The sequence below is a fragment of the Nymphalis io genome, chromosome 4, assembly GCF_905147045.1.
Source record: "Nymphalis io chromosome 4, ilAglIoxx1.1, whole genome shotgun sequence".
Lineage (NCBI taxonomy): Eukaryota > Metazoa > Arthropoda > Insecta > Lepidoptera > Nymphalidae > Nymphalis > Nymphalis io.
In genome coordinates, this window is record NC_065891.1 from 8911818 (window position 1) to 8927823 (window position 16006).

General features: G+C 31.3%; 1 protein-coding gene across 2 annotated transcripts in view; it reads left to right on the top strand.

Moving 5' to 3' along the window:
- The window catches only part of LOC126781635 (uncharacterized), a 96881-nt gene extending 80875 nt beyond the window's left edge, over positions 1 to 16006 (top strand). The window contains exons 2-9 of one of the 2 annotated variants that reach the window (XM_050506569.1): positions 215 to 365; positions 8498 to 8719; positions 8831 to 9018; positions 9224 to 9394; positions 11085 to 11214; positions 11311 to 11448; positions 11872 to 11977; positions 12445 to 16006. In XM_050506569.1, coding sequence (XP_050362526.1) covers positions 358 to 365; positions 8498 to 8719; positions 8831 to 9018; positions 9224 to 9394; positions 11085 to 11214; positions 11311 to 11448; positions 11872 to 11977; positions 12445 to 12603 — 1122 coding nt within the window. In that variant the 5' untranslated portion in view covers positions 215 to 357 and the 3' untranslated portion in view covers positions 12604 to 16006. Of the gene's footprint in view, positions 1 to 79; positions 366 to 8497; positions 8720 to 8830; positions 9019 to 9223; positions 9395 to 11084; positions 11215 to 11310; positions 11449 to 11871; positions 11978 to 12444 lie in introns of those variants that run through there. The other variant, XM_050506568.1, reaches the window with a different exon arrangement.

A 16006-nucleotide genomic window follows, 5' to 3' on the forward strand; every position in this document is an offset into this window, starting at 1 on the left:
TGTCCTTCTTTAACAATCTGGTAACAAAAGAGACAAAAATATTAGAGCAAGTTTCGACTTGTCTTGCAATTCTACAGGTTGTTGTCATTTTATTGTTATTTTGCGTTGCGATAGAAAATGATTTTCCTCGACACTCGCAGTCGCTAGTCGCCAGTCAGTGTTAGTTGTTCTTGTTCTTTGGAATTGCATTGATCGGTTAACTTTAAGCAAACAGTGATATTTTGCGTCTATTTCTACTTCAGTTTAAATAGTTGATATTAATGTGTTTCAGTAAAAATATCAATTATATACTTTTATTTTATGACTTTTAGAAGATTGGTGTTGTTTTACTAGAAAATATAGAAGATCCAGAAAAATATGATACGGTAAGTACATTTTAGTTAAAAAAATATACCTGCCTTCTATTTTTGACCAATGATTCATACGAAAACATCTTTTATTTTTACATATTTTTCGGAATTATTAGTTGGAAATTATGTTTATGCTTTTGGTTTATAGTTATTTGATTTAGAAAAATATTATTATTAAATTATATAGTTTAGGAATAACAACGTGTGAATAATGGGACAAAAAATAAAAATAATGTAAATATTTACATTTTATTGAAATCATAGGTAACTTTAATAAATATATTGTATTTTATATAAGTATCTTGTTTTTTATAGATATATTAAAAAATGTTAATCAACTTTAATATTCAATTAGGCTCATATATATTATTATATTATATGCATATTATAACTGTTTCCATCATTACTTTGCAAATTCAAATTCATTTATTTAATATAGAAGTGTTACACTTTGTTATTGATAGTCAAAATAAAAACTACCTCTGAATTTACAAGAGAAAAAAAATAAAGCTGCATAAAAAAGGAATTATTTAAAATGCTTTGATCCAATATATTTAAATTGTATATATGATATATTTAAGGAATACACAAACTTCATGTTTCAAAACAATTGTGTTTCTATAGGTATATAGTAGTACAGTTACCATTTTCATATGAATACAAGTAGCATAAAAACTTTACTAAAATATTTTTCTTACATTATTTATTATTTTTTATATATATACTTTGTCATACAAACTAATAAATTACATCACAAAAAGAATACAGATATTTTTAAAAAATACAAAATAAAAATAAAAAGAACAAAATACACATTACAAAGTAAACAATAATATTCTATTGTCTATTAATAAACATCTAGAAACGAAAAAATCTATCAAATATTAAAGTAATTGTTTAACCAAATTTAATAAATGATATATCTTAAAATTCTTATGTGAGATTGTAATGTTAACATTATTGCTTGCTATTTTATGTCAGTATTCATAGAAAATGAGTAATAAGAGTATAAATATATATTTAATATTACAAAATAGTATCTATTGTTGCATTGAAATGCCTCTTAAATCATAGCATATCGCATTTATACATATTATCTTGCTATATAGGTTTTCACTATGTCTTGATTTTAATTAAGTTGATACTTTAAATTATCACGTAAGCTGAATGTAACAAGAGTCCTTAAGGATGGTGCCTTAATATCTTAATAATATCATATAATATTTTTTATAACAAAAACAAAGTGCCACAACTGTAAAATTAAGTTCACAAGTTTCTTTTGTTTTATACTATTAGTGTCATTCTTGTTTTAGTTTTCTATATTTTTAAATAAATAATCATTTTTAGTTATGTTATATGTATAGTTATTAGCAAAACCTATCAGTTTCTATTAAAAAAAAGCAGATTTCAGAAGAAATGCATGTTTTACTTGATTATTTTTTTTCAATTGAGAAATAATTAGGCTAATGTAATCACCACTTAAAAAAAATAGTATTGTGAATTCCATTTAAATTTAGAAGATAATCAAAGCAAAAATGGTATTTCCAGATTCACACATTAGATTACGAAAGAGCGAAATTTACGCAACCATTCAAAATTTTATTATCACTTCTTAATCATTTTTGTAAAATGTCCGACAGTAGGATTATTATACACCACTTGATTATCTTATATGTAAATAATCTTCCGTTCCATGATATCTAGATACATTTATACAATTCAAAAATGTGTCTTGCTAAAGTATCGAGAATATTTTATCTGACGTTATCCTACGACGACGCCACGGCATTATTACTACCTACAAAAAGTAAAGTTATAAAACACATTCGTTTCATAAACAACGTAGATATATGTACGTATGTAAATATATAGTTATACGGAATATATTGAAAACAACACTACATATAAAATTAATGTAAATATCCATATAATTAATATTTAATTTATTTATTAAACAGTGAATTTAAAATTCAACGATTACATTTTATTATCGATAGTTAAACGGTTCGGAAAAGAAAATACCCTATCCCGAGAAGAACCGGCGAAAGTAACTCACCCGTTATTTTTTGTCAAGTTTTGTACCTAATTATATACAATTTTCAATAAAACAATGAAACAGCCAGGAGGCTATCTATCGTTTCATTCCCATGGGGTGCTATCATTCATGATGTCACGAATTATATAATAACCTTAGGCACGTAAACGTTCTTTTACATTTTTTTAAATTTAGCAACAGAGGCAATTTGATCGTTTTTTGGAATTTGCATCGGTTACCGTCGATATAATCTATGTGACTTATTACTTTTTAAATACCACGTTATAATATTATGAGCAAGTTTGGTAACGATGTGTGTGTTAGCATAAAAATTACTTATACTTAATAAAAATTACTTATGCTTCGCTATTTAAGTTGTCAGTGAGATTTCCTTATTTACAATTATTATCAGATTCACGAAGTTCACCTTCCAAAAAATAAATATTTTCAATCTATTCTCCAAATAAATTCTAAACTAATCGTTTCTCAACAAAAGGTTAGTAATTTAAAAAAATGGACTTTTTTCATTCCAAGTCAAAGTTTTATGATACCGAAATAAAATAAAATTAAAATTGTTTAACTCTAAAGGAATAAAAGCGAAGGAAAATAAAGCTAATGTCTGTCTTAATGAGTCCTTTCACAATAAAATGTATATAATGATAGGTGGGATTTCCTACACTAAGATAACCGAAGTTTGTCAATAATTCTTTCGCATATATATCATACGTCTAAAATAATCGTAGCTCGTATACAAATGAATTGGATTGAATATGGCACTACTCTTAAAATCTTTTTATATTATAAAGCTGAAGAGTTCGTAAGTCCTTCGATTGTACGATTCAAAAAAAAAAGGTTACCATTAATAGACTATATTATATATCACATCCAGCTACGGCCTTCGAATCGGAGCAATAATGTTTAAGCGGGTGAAAAAGTACGGAGCAGCTATTCTGTGATATAATTAACTTAATAAACATAATTTTATCTCATGTGTATATTAAATATATTAATGTGTGTAGGATGCATAATATTATAGTTTTAAACTCGACGTGAATTGACTAAGTACATTGTTAATTTCCAAGAAAAACTTAGATTTAAGTTTGAGCTTGATTTTTTGCCTTACGTACTTATAAATGATTGTGCTTGATACTTGATAGTGCTATAGCGAACTATTTCGTAGATATCTTCGAGTCATGCATAATTCTATGATTTTGTCATAGTTCTCCAGAAAAACTTCCGACTATGTCTCATAAAATGTTTATATTTAAACATAAATAGATCTAAATAACTATAGATAAGTTTTCTTTTAACATATTAGTATAATATATATCCATAATGTTTATACACTTATGATGTAATATTGCGTCATACCGCGCCATATAGTTGAAAGGCTCTCCTACATGTAGAACCAGAGCGATCGCGACTAATGGCTATAATATATTGATTCTTTTTTTTATTTTTTGTCTCGTTTTGATACCCTTACCAGGAACAGGTAATCCTTTATACGATGACTCATACACCTTAGTCGTTGGTCTCACTTGGTCTTGGTGAATGTCCACCGCGGGATTGAAAACCGGATTGCAGTTGTCTCTTTCACTGCACAAAATTATATGACGGTCCTAACACGATTCTTGTTGCTCCTTTGTTTTTTAAACACAAACTGTATAATCGAATACACTCAGAACTTCTATACAGTTTATGTTTTCTGTTGCACAAGTAAATCATTAATTAATTATTTACTTGTACAAATTCAGAGAGATTATTTTACTTAGAAAATTAAGATTAATTGTTGTGTATTTTGGCCTCCTACAACGTTCTATGTGATCATTTTTATTTTGATTCTCAAGGTTACCCACACGTGACGAGTGATTCACGTAATACCTGATTACACTGACAGATCAATATTATTATTTAAATTTAGAATACGGAATCGAATCGTTATTTAAATCAAATTATAAAAATACAGATCCTTTAGGAATATTTTTGCAATCACTTAAATGGTAGTAGCTAGTAGGTAGCTAGGTTATAATAATGTACCTATTTGTTATCAGAATCACTTGAGACGTTTATAATTCATATTGTTTTTTAATATTTTTACGATATACATAGATATAATTAGGTATCAAATACGTACTGCCTCTCTATCATAATATTATTTAATATAATAGGTAACTATTTCAACCAAAGTCAAATTGTTCTTGAGCTTTCTTCTTTGCTATAAATTATTAAATATTATATAATAACAAAACTTGAAAATAGTAATCTCTACAATTTTTTTTTAATTCATTTAAAAATATTACCGTCTGGCTAGTTGTCAGTATTATACTAGAAATTTTGAAAAACCTTTATGCCCTATTAAATCATGTTCGAACTTGTACCAAACAGTTTTAATTTGTAATTGTTCCCGTGGTCACGTTATCCACAGGTAGCAAACTTAAGATTAGCACCTAAACAAGTTAACAAAAATAACGTACTAGGCCTCGTTAATATATGTACATCTACAACATCTGCTATTGAATATAAACGAAATGGATTATTTTTTTAAATTAAAATGAATAGCATCGTGATTACTTTTGCCCAAGTATTTCGAAAATATTATTTTATCATTACATATAACAAGTCTCAAGTTTATAATATAATATCAACACTAATATTTTATTAAATCATAATAAACATAAAATGAAAAATTGTTTTCCAAATTGTTTAAAAATTAAAACAATCTGTTAATAACAATATTTCATCTATAATCATGTGTTTAGGGAACGTTCAAATTTAAGGTGGTATTCTGTGACATGTTCGAACATGTTCAACCGATAACAATACGAGTCTTAAATTCTTTTCAATAACTTGTAGTCGTCCTTAACTGTTGTTTGTTATTTTCTGTAAACAATAGATCTAGTCGCAAAACATTACTCTTTTGTGAATAATGGCTATCCAGATGACGACAATTAAATGGTATACGATTTGCAGGTAAGTTTAAATAATTTAATTATTAAAAATATTTTGTGGATAAATATGTTATGCTAAAATTAAGATTGTTGTTATGTTTAACATATTATGACAATAATGAAAAGGTTGTTAATTTGTATGATAAATATGGGTTTAAATTCGTTCATTTATTAAATTTTCCTTTGAAGTTGACTGCGATTGCATCACAAACGGTTTTAGTACAATCCGCAAAAAGGACACGTGTGATTTTAGTATAAATTAAAATAGTGCAGTGAATAAGCGGATCGGCGAGTCGTTAGAACCCTTCTTGCGCATACGCCGATGTATCTCGTGCTCTCTCTTACCATCCTTTTTGTTGTTTTGCACAACTCCCGATGCCCGATACCTCGCTTCTGTTAGTCATGTTTTCTAAAACTGTTTCACTGTAACTTGGATGAAGCTACTTGCCTGCATTCAATCCTAGTTATTTAAAATATATTTAACTTTTTGTTTGAGGTAAATTATTTATCGTTCTATATTTTTAAACATTAAATTAAGAGGCATAAACAAGTAATATGATTGGTATGTGCACACGTTTATTGTCATTCTAAGTACCTACCTACTTATTGTGAATAAAAAAAAAGTTTTAATCCTATCCATGTTCCATATTATAGTACTTTATTACTATAGACATAACACAAATTGTGGTTAGGCAGCTTCTTATTACCGACAATAATCAGACTCATATAACTGTCCGCTAATAATAAAAAATAATACAAATAAGCAAAATTTTATATTTTACACCATATTAGTCAAATATGTACATAATACTCGTTTATTATATTTTTTCATTTATCAGACATGTGTTACATAACGTGCAGGTTGATTGAAAACATTGGTTTGCAAGATTCTATCGTGTAAACTATGAAATTTGGTCGCGGTTGTAAGGTCACGGTCGTGTCATCTAATGTATAATATTATCAGTTATTTTATTTACGGTTCTGGTACTACGAGCGTTGGGAGTTAGGCTTTGTCACAATAACAATTAGAATTTGATTAGTTTAGTAGATACATGAAAGTGAATATTACTCAGGCAAAACAATTTAATCAAGCTTCATTTATAATCATTATCATCATCTTCATATATAAAAACATGTGACGAAAAAATGTAATGTAAACTAGACAGAATATGTATAAGCACTGTGTATGATATTATATATATTATATGAATATATAAATTTGCACTAAATAATAATTATTAATTAATATTAATAATAATAGCCCTTCAGACCGATTTCGGCCGCGGCGGCCGATCTCAAGAGAAATTAGCCAACTGCGCAAGGCATATTATAGTGTACAAGTTTGTGCGCAAACACAGGTGCACTCTCTATTCCCTCTAACTCTCATAATCCGATGGGACGGCAATCTGATACGACCGAAAAGAGTTCAAGCGCAGGGCCAACGGCTTCATATGCTTTCCGAGAATTTTCGATAGAAAAACTCAATAACTTTTTTATTGGCCCGACCTGGAATTTGAACTCAAGTCCCCCGGGCCTTACATCTACCACTAGACCAACGAGGCAGTAAATTAATTAATGAATATGAATAATCGACATAAACGTAGGGTTTGTTAGTAATCAATAATATATCAGCAATGCACACTAAGAGAACACGCATAATAATTGACAGATAAGGCGAACGGTATTGAAGATCAGACCATTTTATCATTATCGCCCCATTCTATGCGTCATGAATCCGTAGCTCGTACGATACTCAAGTTCGCATACACATTGATCGTACTATGCTATATTGTTTTAAACCAATATAACTATAGATGTGTGCTATTTATAACGCGCTTGTTTTATTTCGTTTGCAGCACTGATATTGACTATACTATTTATATACATCTGCACTTATAGGATGCACCTTATTTTTTTCTTTCGCATCGGATATAGGAGTGAAATAGTTTTTTTTTCCTACAATTTAAGTTAATTATAAAAGTTCAGTATAATATACTTATATCATTTACTAAATATTTATTTCAAAATATACATGTGTATATTGACTAAATTATTGTAATTTGTACGAAATACGTACTTATACCCGAAGGCGTTCTCTACCGGTCAACCTAGCCAGTCTTATCAAAAATACATAAAAAAATACTCAAATTAATTTTACACATACACGTTATATAAATATTAATATATAATATACATATATAAAAAAATCTGATAATCATTTTATTTGTTACAGTTAAATCTGTTTTTAATTTTATTTATATACAAAATAATAATAAAATAACTTTATTCACCAAAAAGAAACAAAGACAAAATTAAGGTACAAAACCATTAAAAAAAGAGTTAACAATGTGATATTTGGTAATTTGGTGAAAAGGTCGTAGTCTCGGTTAGGCTGCTTTTCAGTCTACGCTTTGTACATATGGTTTTAATGTAAATAATTCTTATGTCAAATAAAGAATGAATTATATAATAATTATATTTGTTACATCATTATATCGCACACACACATACATCCTTCTAAATCATTCATTGTTGTGTGCTATCTAGTAAACATTACTAGAATTTTCTTGCAAAGTATTTTAGCGATTTGTTTTTATTATTCACCATGAGGAGTCCTTGTCAGGATTTATAAGTGTTCGTATTTACTGATAATAATATCAGCGGTAGTCACATCATATTGTTTCATAATATATTTTTATAACACAATAAACAGTGTGTTCGAATTGTTGAAACTTAGTACTATAATACTAAGATAATGTAAAAGTTAAATTATATTCATTCAAGATTTCTATAATTATATTAAGTGTTCCGGTATTAAACCAAAAAATGCAGTTAATTATAAAATGTCAATGTATTTAATTAACTATGACTTTAACTACACATATACAATTTATGACTAATTGAACGATAAGCTTTTTGTTTGAAACATTGTTATAATTAAATGGTAGTAAAAAAGGTTTGGTTTAAAGATTGACACAAGAAGATGAACACAAATTAAGCATAAGAACGCTCAGTCAATGCTGCTTCCCCGGATTTAAATCTGTATACTCCGGATAAGATTTACGTGTTCTAGCCACCGGGACATCTCGGCTATCTCGGCTTCGTAACTGTATGGAGCATCTGGCTTTCATTTAGCGATATTTACATGAGCTGTTTTGTTACAGGGCCCTAGTAGCCTATACGGCTACGCTGTCTTTGCTGATGGGCGTGCGCGGGCAGCCGATAGAATGTCAGTTCGATGATCAATGCCAGAGCGGTTTCTATTGCGTTTCTGATGCCTTCGTGTGCCGAAGATGTCTTGACTGTGAACTATTAAAACGCGACCCATCACGCGCTCCCTCTACCTGCATAAAGTCTGTTGCGGAGTGTGGATCATGTATCAAAGGGTAAGTTTCGTCATTGCTAATGCATATATAAATAAATAATAATAATATAGAAATAAATGTTCTCTAATGATTATAAGCTTATTTATCTAAAAAATATATATCTCCTTTTAGGCTTGTAGAAGATCTGCGCGGTGATGTGAGTGCCGAATGCGTGCAGCCCGATACGCGCGGCGATGCGTCGTCGCCGTCCGTATTCGTGTGGGTTGCGGTTGCCATCGGCCTGCTACTATTTCTCGTGTTGGTCGCCGTCATTCTTATCTGCCTCCTTCGCAACACATACACTTATAAAATATTGGCCTGTGAGTAATCGACCGACTTGCAATGTTATCTCTTGACTATTCGTGGTAAACATGAAGGCTAAACCCGCAAGTTTCCCTCAAAATTATATGTTACAATGAATCATCGCAGTAGAAACGAAACGCATATTTCATTATTTACTTAATGAATTAGAATACTTATAAATATATTATATTTAAATGTAATGATTGAATATCATCGTCCCAGCGATGCGCACGTCGGTGCAGTCGCAGAGTGCGGGCGCGGCGGCGGGCGCGGGCGCGGGGTGCGTGGCGAGCGCGCCCGAGCTGCCGCCCGCGTACGACGCGCACTACAGCGCTGAGCGAGCGCCTGAACCGCCTCGGCTGCACGACTACTGCACTCAGCACAACGGGGAAGGTAACTTATTACAATATATCTTTTTGACGTACGGCAGTACGTATTTCATTTTAGAATAAATCTGCAGCAATTTCATATAATTGACTGACTTATCGGTCTAAGCTAGGGGTAAGTCCGCCTAACGCGTGCGGGGCGCTTCTGAAAAGACGAGATAAGCTTCAGAGACGAGTCTCTTTCCTCCATTTTGTAGACTCCTGTCCTACATTGGACAGGAAGAAAGAGACGGAGCGTCTTATTAAAAACGAGCCTCCATTTCGTGCAGAGGACGGCCCTCATAGGAGAACATAAGTCTCATTCACCCTCAGGGCGCCGAGTACCGCTTGAACGTTTCCCCATCGTAATAAGATACCACATATCCTCATTTCAAACTCTGTATTTTTTTTTTCGGTCGGATTATGAGAGTAAGCGAAATAGAAGAAGAATGCACTGGAGTTTGCGCACATCATTTAATATGTCCTAGATTGGTTAGTCCTTGGCTGGTTAGTTCCTTGAATGGCCAAAATTGGTCAAGCGGACATCATCATAATGTTTGCTCTAATGTTTGCAACAAGTGCAATAAATAAATGTATACGAAATTGTGTTTCTTACCACTTTGTCGATATCATGTCCAAATGACCTCGTATATCGTACAATGTTTATCAATATCGATGTACTTACCTACATAGTCTACATGGCACGTAGATGGTGGTATCACTAAAATCTTAGAGTATTTAACTCTATATATGTCCATTGACCGTATTGTGTCGCCAAAGTTTACTATTTTCGCCCTTTCTCTTTTATATAGACATAAAAATATATTATAGGAGATAGTTTTTACTGTACAAGTTTTTTTTATTGAGATCGTATGAAGCAATGCATACAAATTCAGGTTTTTCCAAAAGATCACACGAAATTTCTGGGATTTGATATGAAACGATTAATTGAGACAAAGCACGCAAACGTAAACAGTGCGATGATTGGTTTTGTGTGAGTTATGACGCATATTGGAGTGACCTTTTGTTCTAATTAATGCACAAGTTTGTTGCGGTCAGTATCCACATCCCATGTCTAACTCATTTGTTGATTGCATCTAACCTTGAATCGGATGCAATTAAATTTTATAATTTGATGAAATATGTAAATGTAGCGATGAAACTCATTGATATATAAACAATGATGAAACCCAATAAATTAAGTTTTGGTAATTTCGAAACGTCAAAGTGTTTACATTTGTTAATGAGGTAATTATATAAGTACAAATAAAACAACGCGATTTTATGATTTTAATAGGTGGATGAGGTTTCCTTCGGTTTTAAAGATAGAAATTCGAACCTTATATATTAATTTAATTAATTCAAATGGTATTTCAATTTAGGTAATTTCAATAGCTCGATAGTAATGATATCTCAATTTTTTTCAAAGAAATTTGTACTTTGTCGGGTAGGCACATAGTCACCACAATATTGAGTTTTACTGTTGGGTATCCTATCCAGACGGGCTTGCATAAAGCCCTACTACCACCAAGTAGCGCCAAGGGTGCGTGTCGACTAGACTAGTTCTTCGTTAAGCATTTAAATATTTTATATTTGTAATTTAAAAATTCAATCCAACATAAAATAGTTAAACAAAGATTATTGTCATAGATTTTATAAAATCTATGAAGCAAACGTGTTTAATTTATGGTACAAAATAAAGTGATTCGTTTGTGCAGAATCATCATGGCCATTCATAAAGCGTGCGCCGTCGACGCGTGTGTCGGAAGCGCGCGAATCTGCGGGAAGCCAGGCCGCTCGCGTCTACAACAACCCCAACTACGTGCGCGGCCCGCACTTACCCTCCACGTGAGTACTCACGCTCCTCGCATCCTTGCAGCCGCACTTGCCCCCAAGTCAACAGCCAACTAGTGTACTAATACATAGATATCGCGCGTGTTGCAGATACGACGGCACGGGTGTGACCGCAGCAGGTGCGGCCGACACGGTGCCGAGCGACGACGAGCGAGACGCGTTCGTTCACGACGAGGACACCATGGAGAGCACGTGGTCGCCCGCCGTGCTGCGCGACGACAACGGGAAGTAAGTGCGCGCCGTTAATGTACCATAATAAGGACTGGATGAGCTTTTCTAGAGTTATAATGGAATGTTGAAAACTTGATTTGGTCAAAACGTAACGTTTATCTCGTGCTTGACGGTGAAGGAAAACATCGTGAGGAAACCTGCATGTGTCGAATTTCACTGAAATTCTGCCACATGTGTATTCCACCAACCCGCATTGGAGCAGCGTGGTGGAATAAGTTCCAAATCTTCTCCTCAAAAAGGGAGAGGAGGCCTTAGCCCAGCAGTGGGACATTCACAGGCTGTTACTGGTACTGGTATTAAAACTTAAATATGCCTTTTTCCTGTTAAGGCCGGGGAAAAGTATATTAATTATTTCGATTTCGAAATGCTTGCAGTTTATTATAATGATTTATCATAAATAATTTTTTATATAATCAAAAGTGCGGTGACAAGCACGAGTGCAGGCGGCGTGGGCGGTGCCAGTGTGGCGGGCGAGCTGGTGGGGCTGCTGGTCCCCGCGCGACCTGCGCCGCTGTGCGCCCGACAGGTCAGTCGACATATTATCTACTGCTTCACGAGACATTTGAAAGAAGAGGCGACTTTAGACGTCGCCGTATAGGTGTGGGGTTGTGTGTAAGCTGTGTGGGTACCACCTACTCATCAGATATAGTACATCAAACATCAGTACTCGGTATTTGTTGTGTTCCGGATTGAAGGGTGAGTAAGCCAACGTAATTATAGGCACGAGGGAGATAACATCTTAGTTGCCAAGGTTGGTTGCGCATGTGCGATATAAATAATAGTTAAGATTTCTTACAGTGCCATGTCTACGGGTGGTGGTGATCACTTACCATCAGAAACCTATTTGCCTGTCCGCCTATTCCATAAAGAAAACAGTATATATATTTAGTATACTGCGTAAGCGTAATTGCGTATAAAATATATACATATGTTAAAATTATAATTACTATTTGAATTGATAATAATTTTAACATCAAATGTTTCACCTTGTAGGATAACAACAATAGGACCGAAAGCAACAGGAACACTAGTGAGGCTCTCGGAGCCGGAGAGAACAGCAGCAACGGTGCATCCAACAACATGCCCTCTTTCATCATTAACGTAGTCCAGAGCATCAACGCCGTGCAGCAACAGAACGACGTCACGCTTTGATCATCGCCATTGAGCATCACAGTATGTAAAAAAAGGAAACCACTCGACGCGTCCAAATATTCGTCGCTACCTGGCAGAGTCAGTTAACAACATACATACCTAAAGTGCCTTGTTTCGCTGTGCAATACTTACGTACAATTGCTCAATTTACTCATCGAGATTATAAGCATTTATTAATATTCGTCAGCGGAGTGTCTCAAATAGGTTAGTGAAGTGCGATTTTGTTGCCGGTGCTTCGTGACTTTAAATATACTGTCGTTTTTAATTAGGATGAATGTTTTTTTTCCTTCGCAGCATTTTTAGGAGTGTTGGTTGTAATACCGACATTTATGATTATTGTGATTCAGTGGATTGTTGTATTTATTTTCTTTTAACAAATTGTTTTTAAGTAAGTGCGATATTACTTAATAGATTAGTTAAATTTCAAGTATAAATAATGTAATGACGTTTATAAATTTCGGTTTCTTTGTTCTTATTAGATAAAGTAATAATTAAAAAAATATTGCTCAATGTACTGTCCTTGAAAAGTCAATACATAATTGATCTTTGACTGCTGAAGCACTTATAATTTTAAATAAACTACATTTTATACTAAGAGAAAACAGTATATTTTATAAAATAATTTATAGCAATATTTAAAGCCTACCAATTAGTCAGAGGTTTTAAAGAAAGAAGAGATCAATTCTGTTTTCAGAAAGCTGCCAAACGAACCCCTCTCAATCAATAAATTTTAAACTCTTTATGAACATTAATATATTAATTGACATCTGGCTAAAATGGCTCTCTGAGACCTGCCTCGTTATTGTCTGGTAAACTAGAAATATTAACTATAACAATTGTATAAAAATGCCATAATCTTACATAATTTTAGAAAGTATTTTTTTTATTTCCTAGTTAAATAGGCGACGTTTTTTATAATTATAATCACCAAAATAATTTTACAATTAGCTTTGTTAATGAAAATTTTAAGGTTTTCTGTTTAGCTTTGTTTTACATAATATGATACATACTTTTTACATTTAATCACACTTTTCGATTTGGATTTTATTGGAATAATATGGTTTTATAAAATAAGATGTTGATGTCCTTGATATACAAACAAGAAAGCAATAATTATAATAATAGAATATAGATGATGCAAGTTCTCTGAGGAAAATTGAATTAAATTTCACGATCAATTTTATTTCAAATCAGTAGTAGATTCGGATATTGCTGATTACACTTTAAATAGGCAAGTATAGAAGTTTGTATTGTTGCTTTTAGAGATGTGTTAATGGCTAATACCATACTGAATCTTACAACTATTTATAATGTGATATAAGAGGTGGATCTGCAAAATCACCTTTTTTGTGTAAATTTGATCTTGCCTTTGCATGAAATATTTCGAGTATTCTTATATTATATAAAAAAAAACCTTATTTTAATGAAACATACAAAAGATGGACACATATATTATTGCATATATGACATTAATCAAAATATATATTCTATGTAAACATAAATTACAAACAATTAATATAAAATACATGATCGTCGAAATTGGTTGTATTTTTTTCAAAAGGAGGGATCTTATAATTATATAATTTAGTCTTGATTATATAATTTAGTCTTAAAGGCGTGTTACTGTGTTGTGCCATAAATTGCACTAAATTCAATTGTACGTATTTTGCCTAAAAATAGGATTAAATTGGATTACAAGCGATACTAGGTTTAAAAATTAATTACTCGAAAGTGATTTATGTTCTTATTTTATAGTATGTAATATAAATTTTTGTACTCTTTCTCTCTTTTATATATATGTATATTTATAGTATGTATTTTATTAATAGTTTTTGTATTTTGGTATTTGGTCTTTAATTAGATAAGTGAGTAACAATAGCAGTTGTGATGTTTGGAATCTTGATGCAGATCTGAAATGGTACTTCTATATTGTTATGTCAGTAACATTTTATTATTTACTTATAAAAAGAGAATCTTAAGACATTCGCTATGGTTATATATTATAACACATTTGGTGTTTTTTTTTTAAATACGAAAATTTTTTTCATAGTGAATGGGTTTTTTTAAAATCAAAAAGTAAAGTGTGATCCTGGCGTTAGTTAATATAAAATGTTGCACAAGGTTTACAAAAAAAAAAAAAAAACGATTTTTTTTATTGCTATATTAGTCTTCTAATGAATAGTCTTCCTGAATTTAAAATTATATCTATATAAATATATATATAACTGTATTTAAAAATACTAATATTCATTAAAATTAAATATTTTATAATATTTTTGAATACCATAATATGTATGCTAGGATGATGATGATTGCTTGCATGCAGCTGATTTTTATTGATACTCGTTAATATCTTGACATAATGTCAAGTAATTTTAGTATATAATAGTTGATTAGTTGTGATTTAAGATTAAAGCATTACATAATATTTAAAAGTCTCTAATACGCGCTAATGTTACTTTTAATTTGAGGCTCAATTAGTCTTTTAAACTTTATTCGTATTAGAGTACTTTTTTAACGAGAGAGATAATTTAATGAATATATAATAAATACACTCCTGATTTAAAAAAAACAAAACTGTAGAACCCGTTTTGCTTAGACTCATTATTATTGATTAAGATCATTAATATTGATTTTGTTTCGGAGATTTTCGTACTGGTTTTTTCCCATAAATCATTTTGTTTTATACGTAACCATAACAGCCTGTGAATGTCTCACTGCTGGGCTAAAGGCCTCCTCTCCTCTTTTTGAGGAGAAGGTTTGGAGCTTATTCCACCACGCTGCTCCAATGCGGATTGGTTTTATACGTAAATAATATTAATCGGTAAATTATTTTTAAACCTTGATTTTTTTTATTCAGAATCTAATTTTTAAAAACTGTTTAATCTCATCGAAGCTGAATTAATGTAAAAAAATATATAAGTGTAACAAAATCATAGACTTCAAAGGTAATTTTAATAAAATAACGCAAAGAATAACTATTATTTGTGCCATATTGATCGAAAACAATTTGTAATACCTGCTCATAAAATCCATAACCATTAATTACCTTTACTCGCAACAATAGCATATAGTTTGTAATTGAATGATTACATACTGATATGCATGGACTTATATATGGAGGATGCTATTTTGATAAATAATATGAATTAGAATTTTACAATATGCAAAAATATATAAAACAGTGCCTCAAAACAATGAACTGTCTGTGATGTACTTTTTTAAAAGTAAATCGTTATTGTTAATATTGTTTTAAAGTAAGGCTATATTAATGTAAAATATTCCTTGGTAGTTAATTGTAGTTAAGGTATGAGCATGACCAATGTTCTAGTCACGGCTCAGTGAATATAATGTTTAACTTTATAGAAGAATGTTTTTACAAATAAAACAATATTTCAATTTA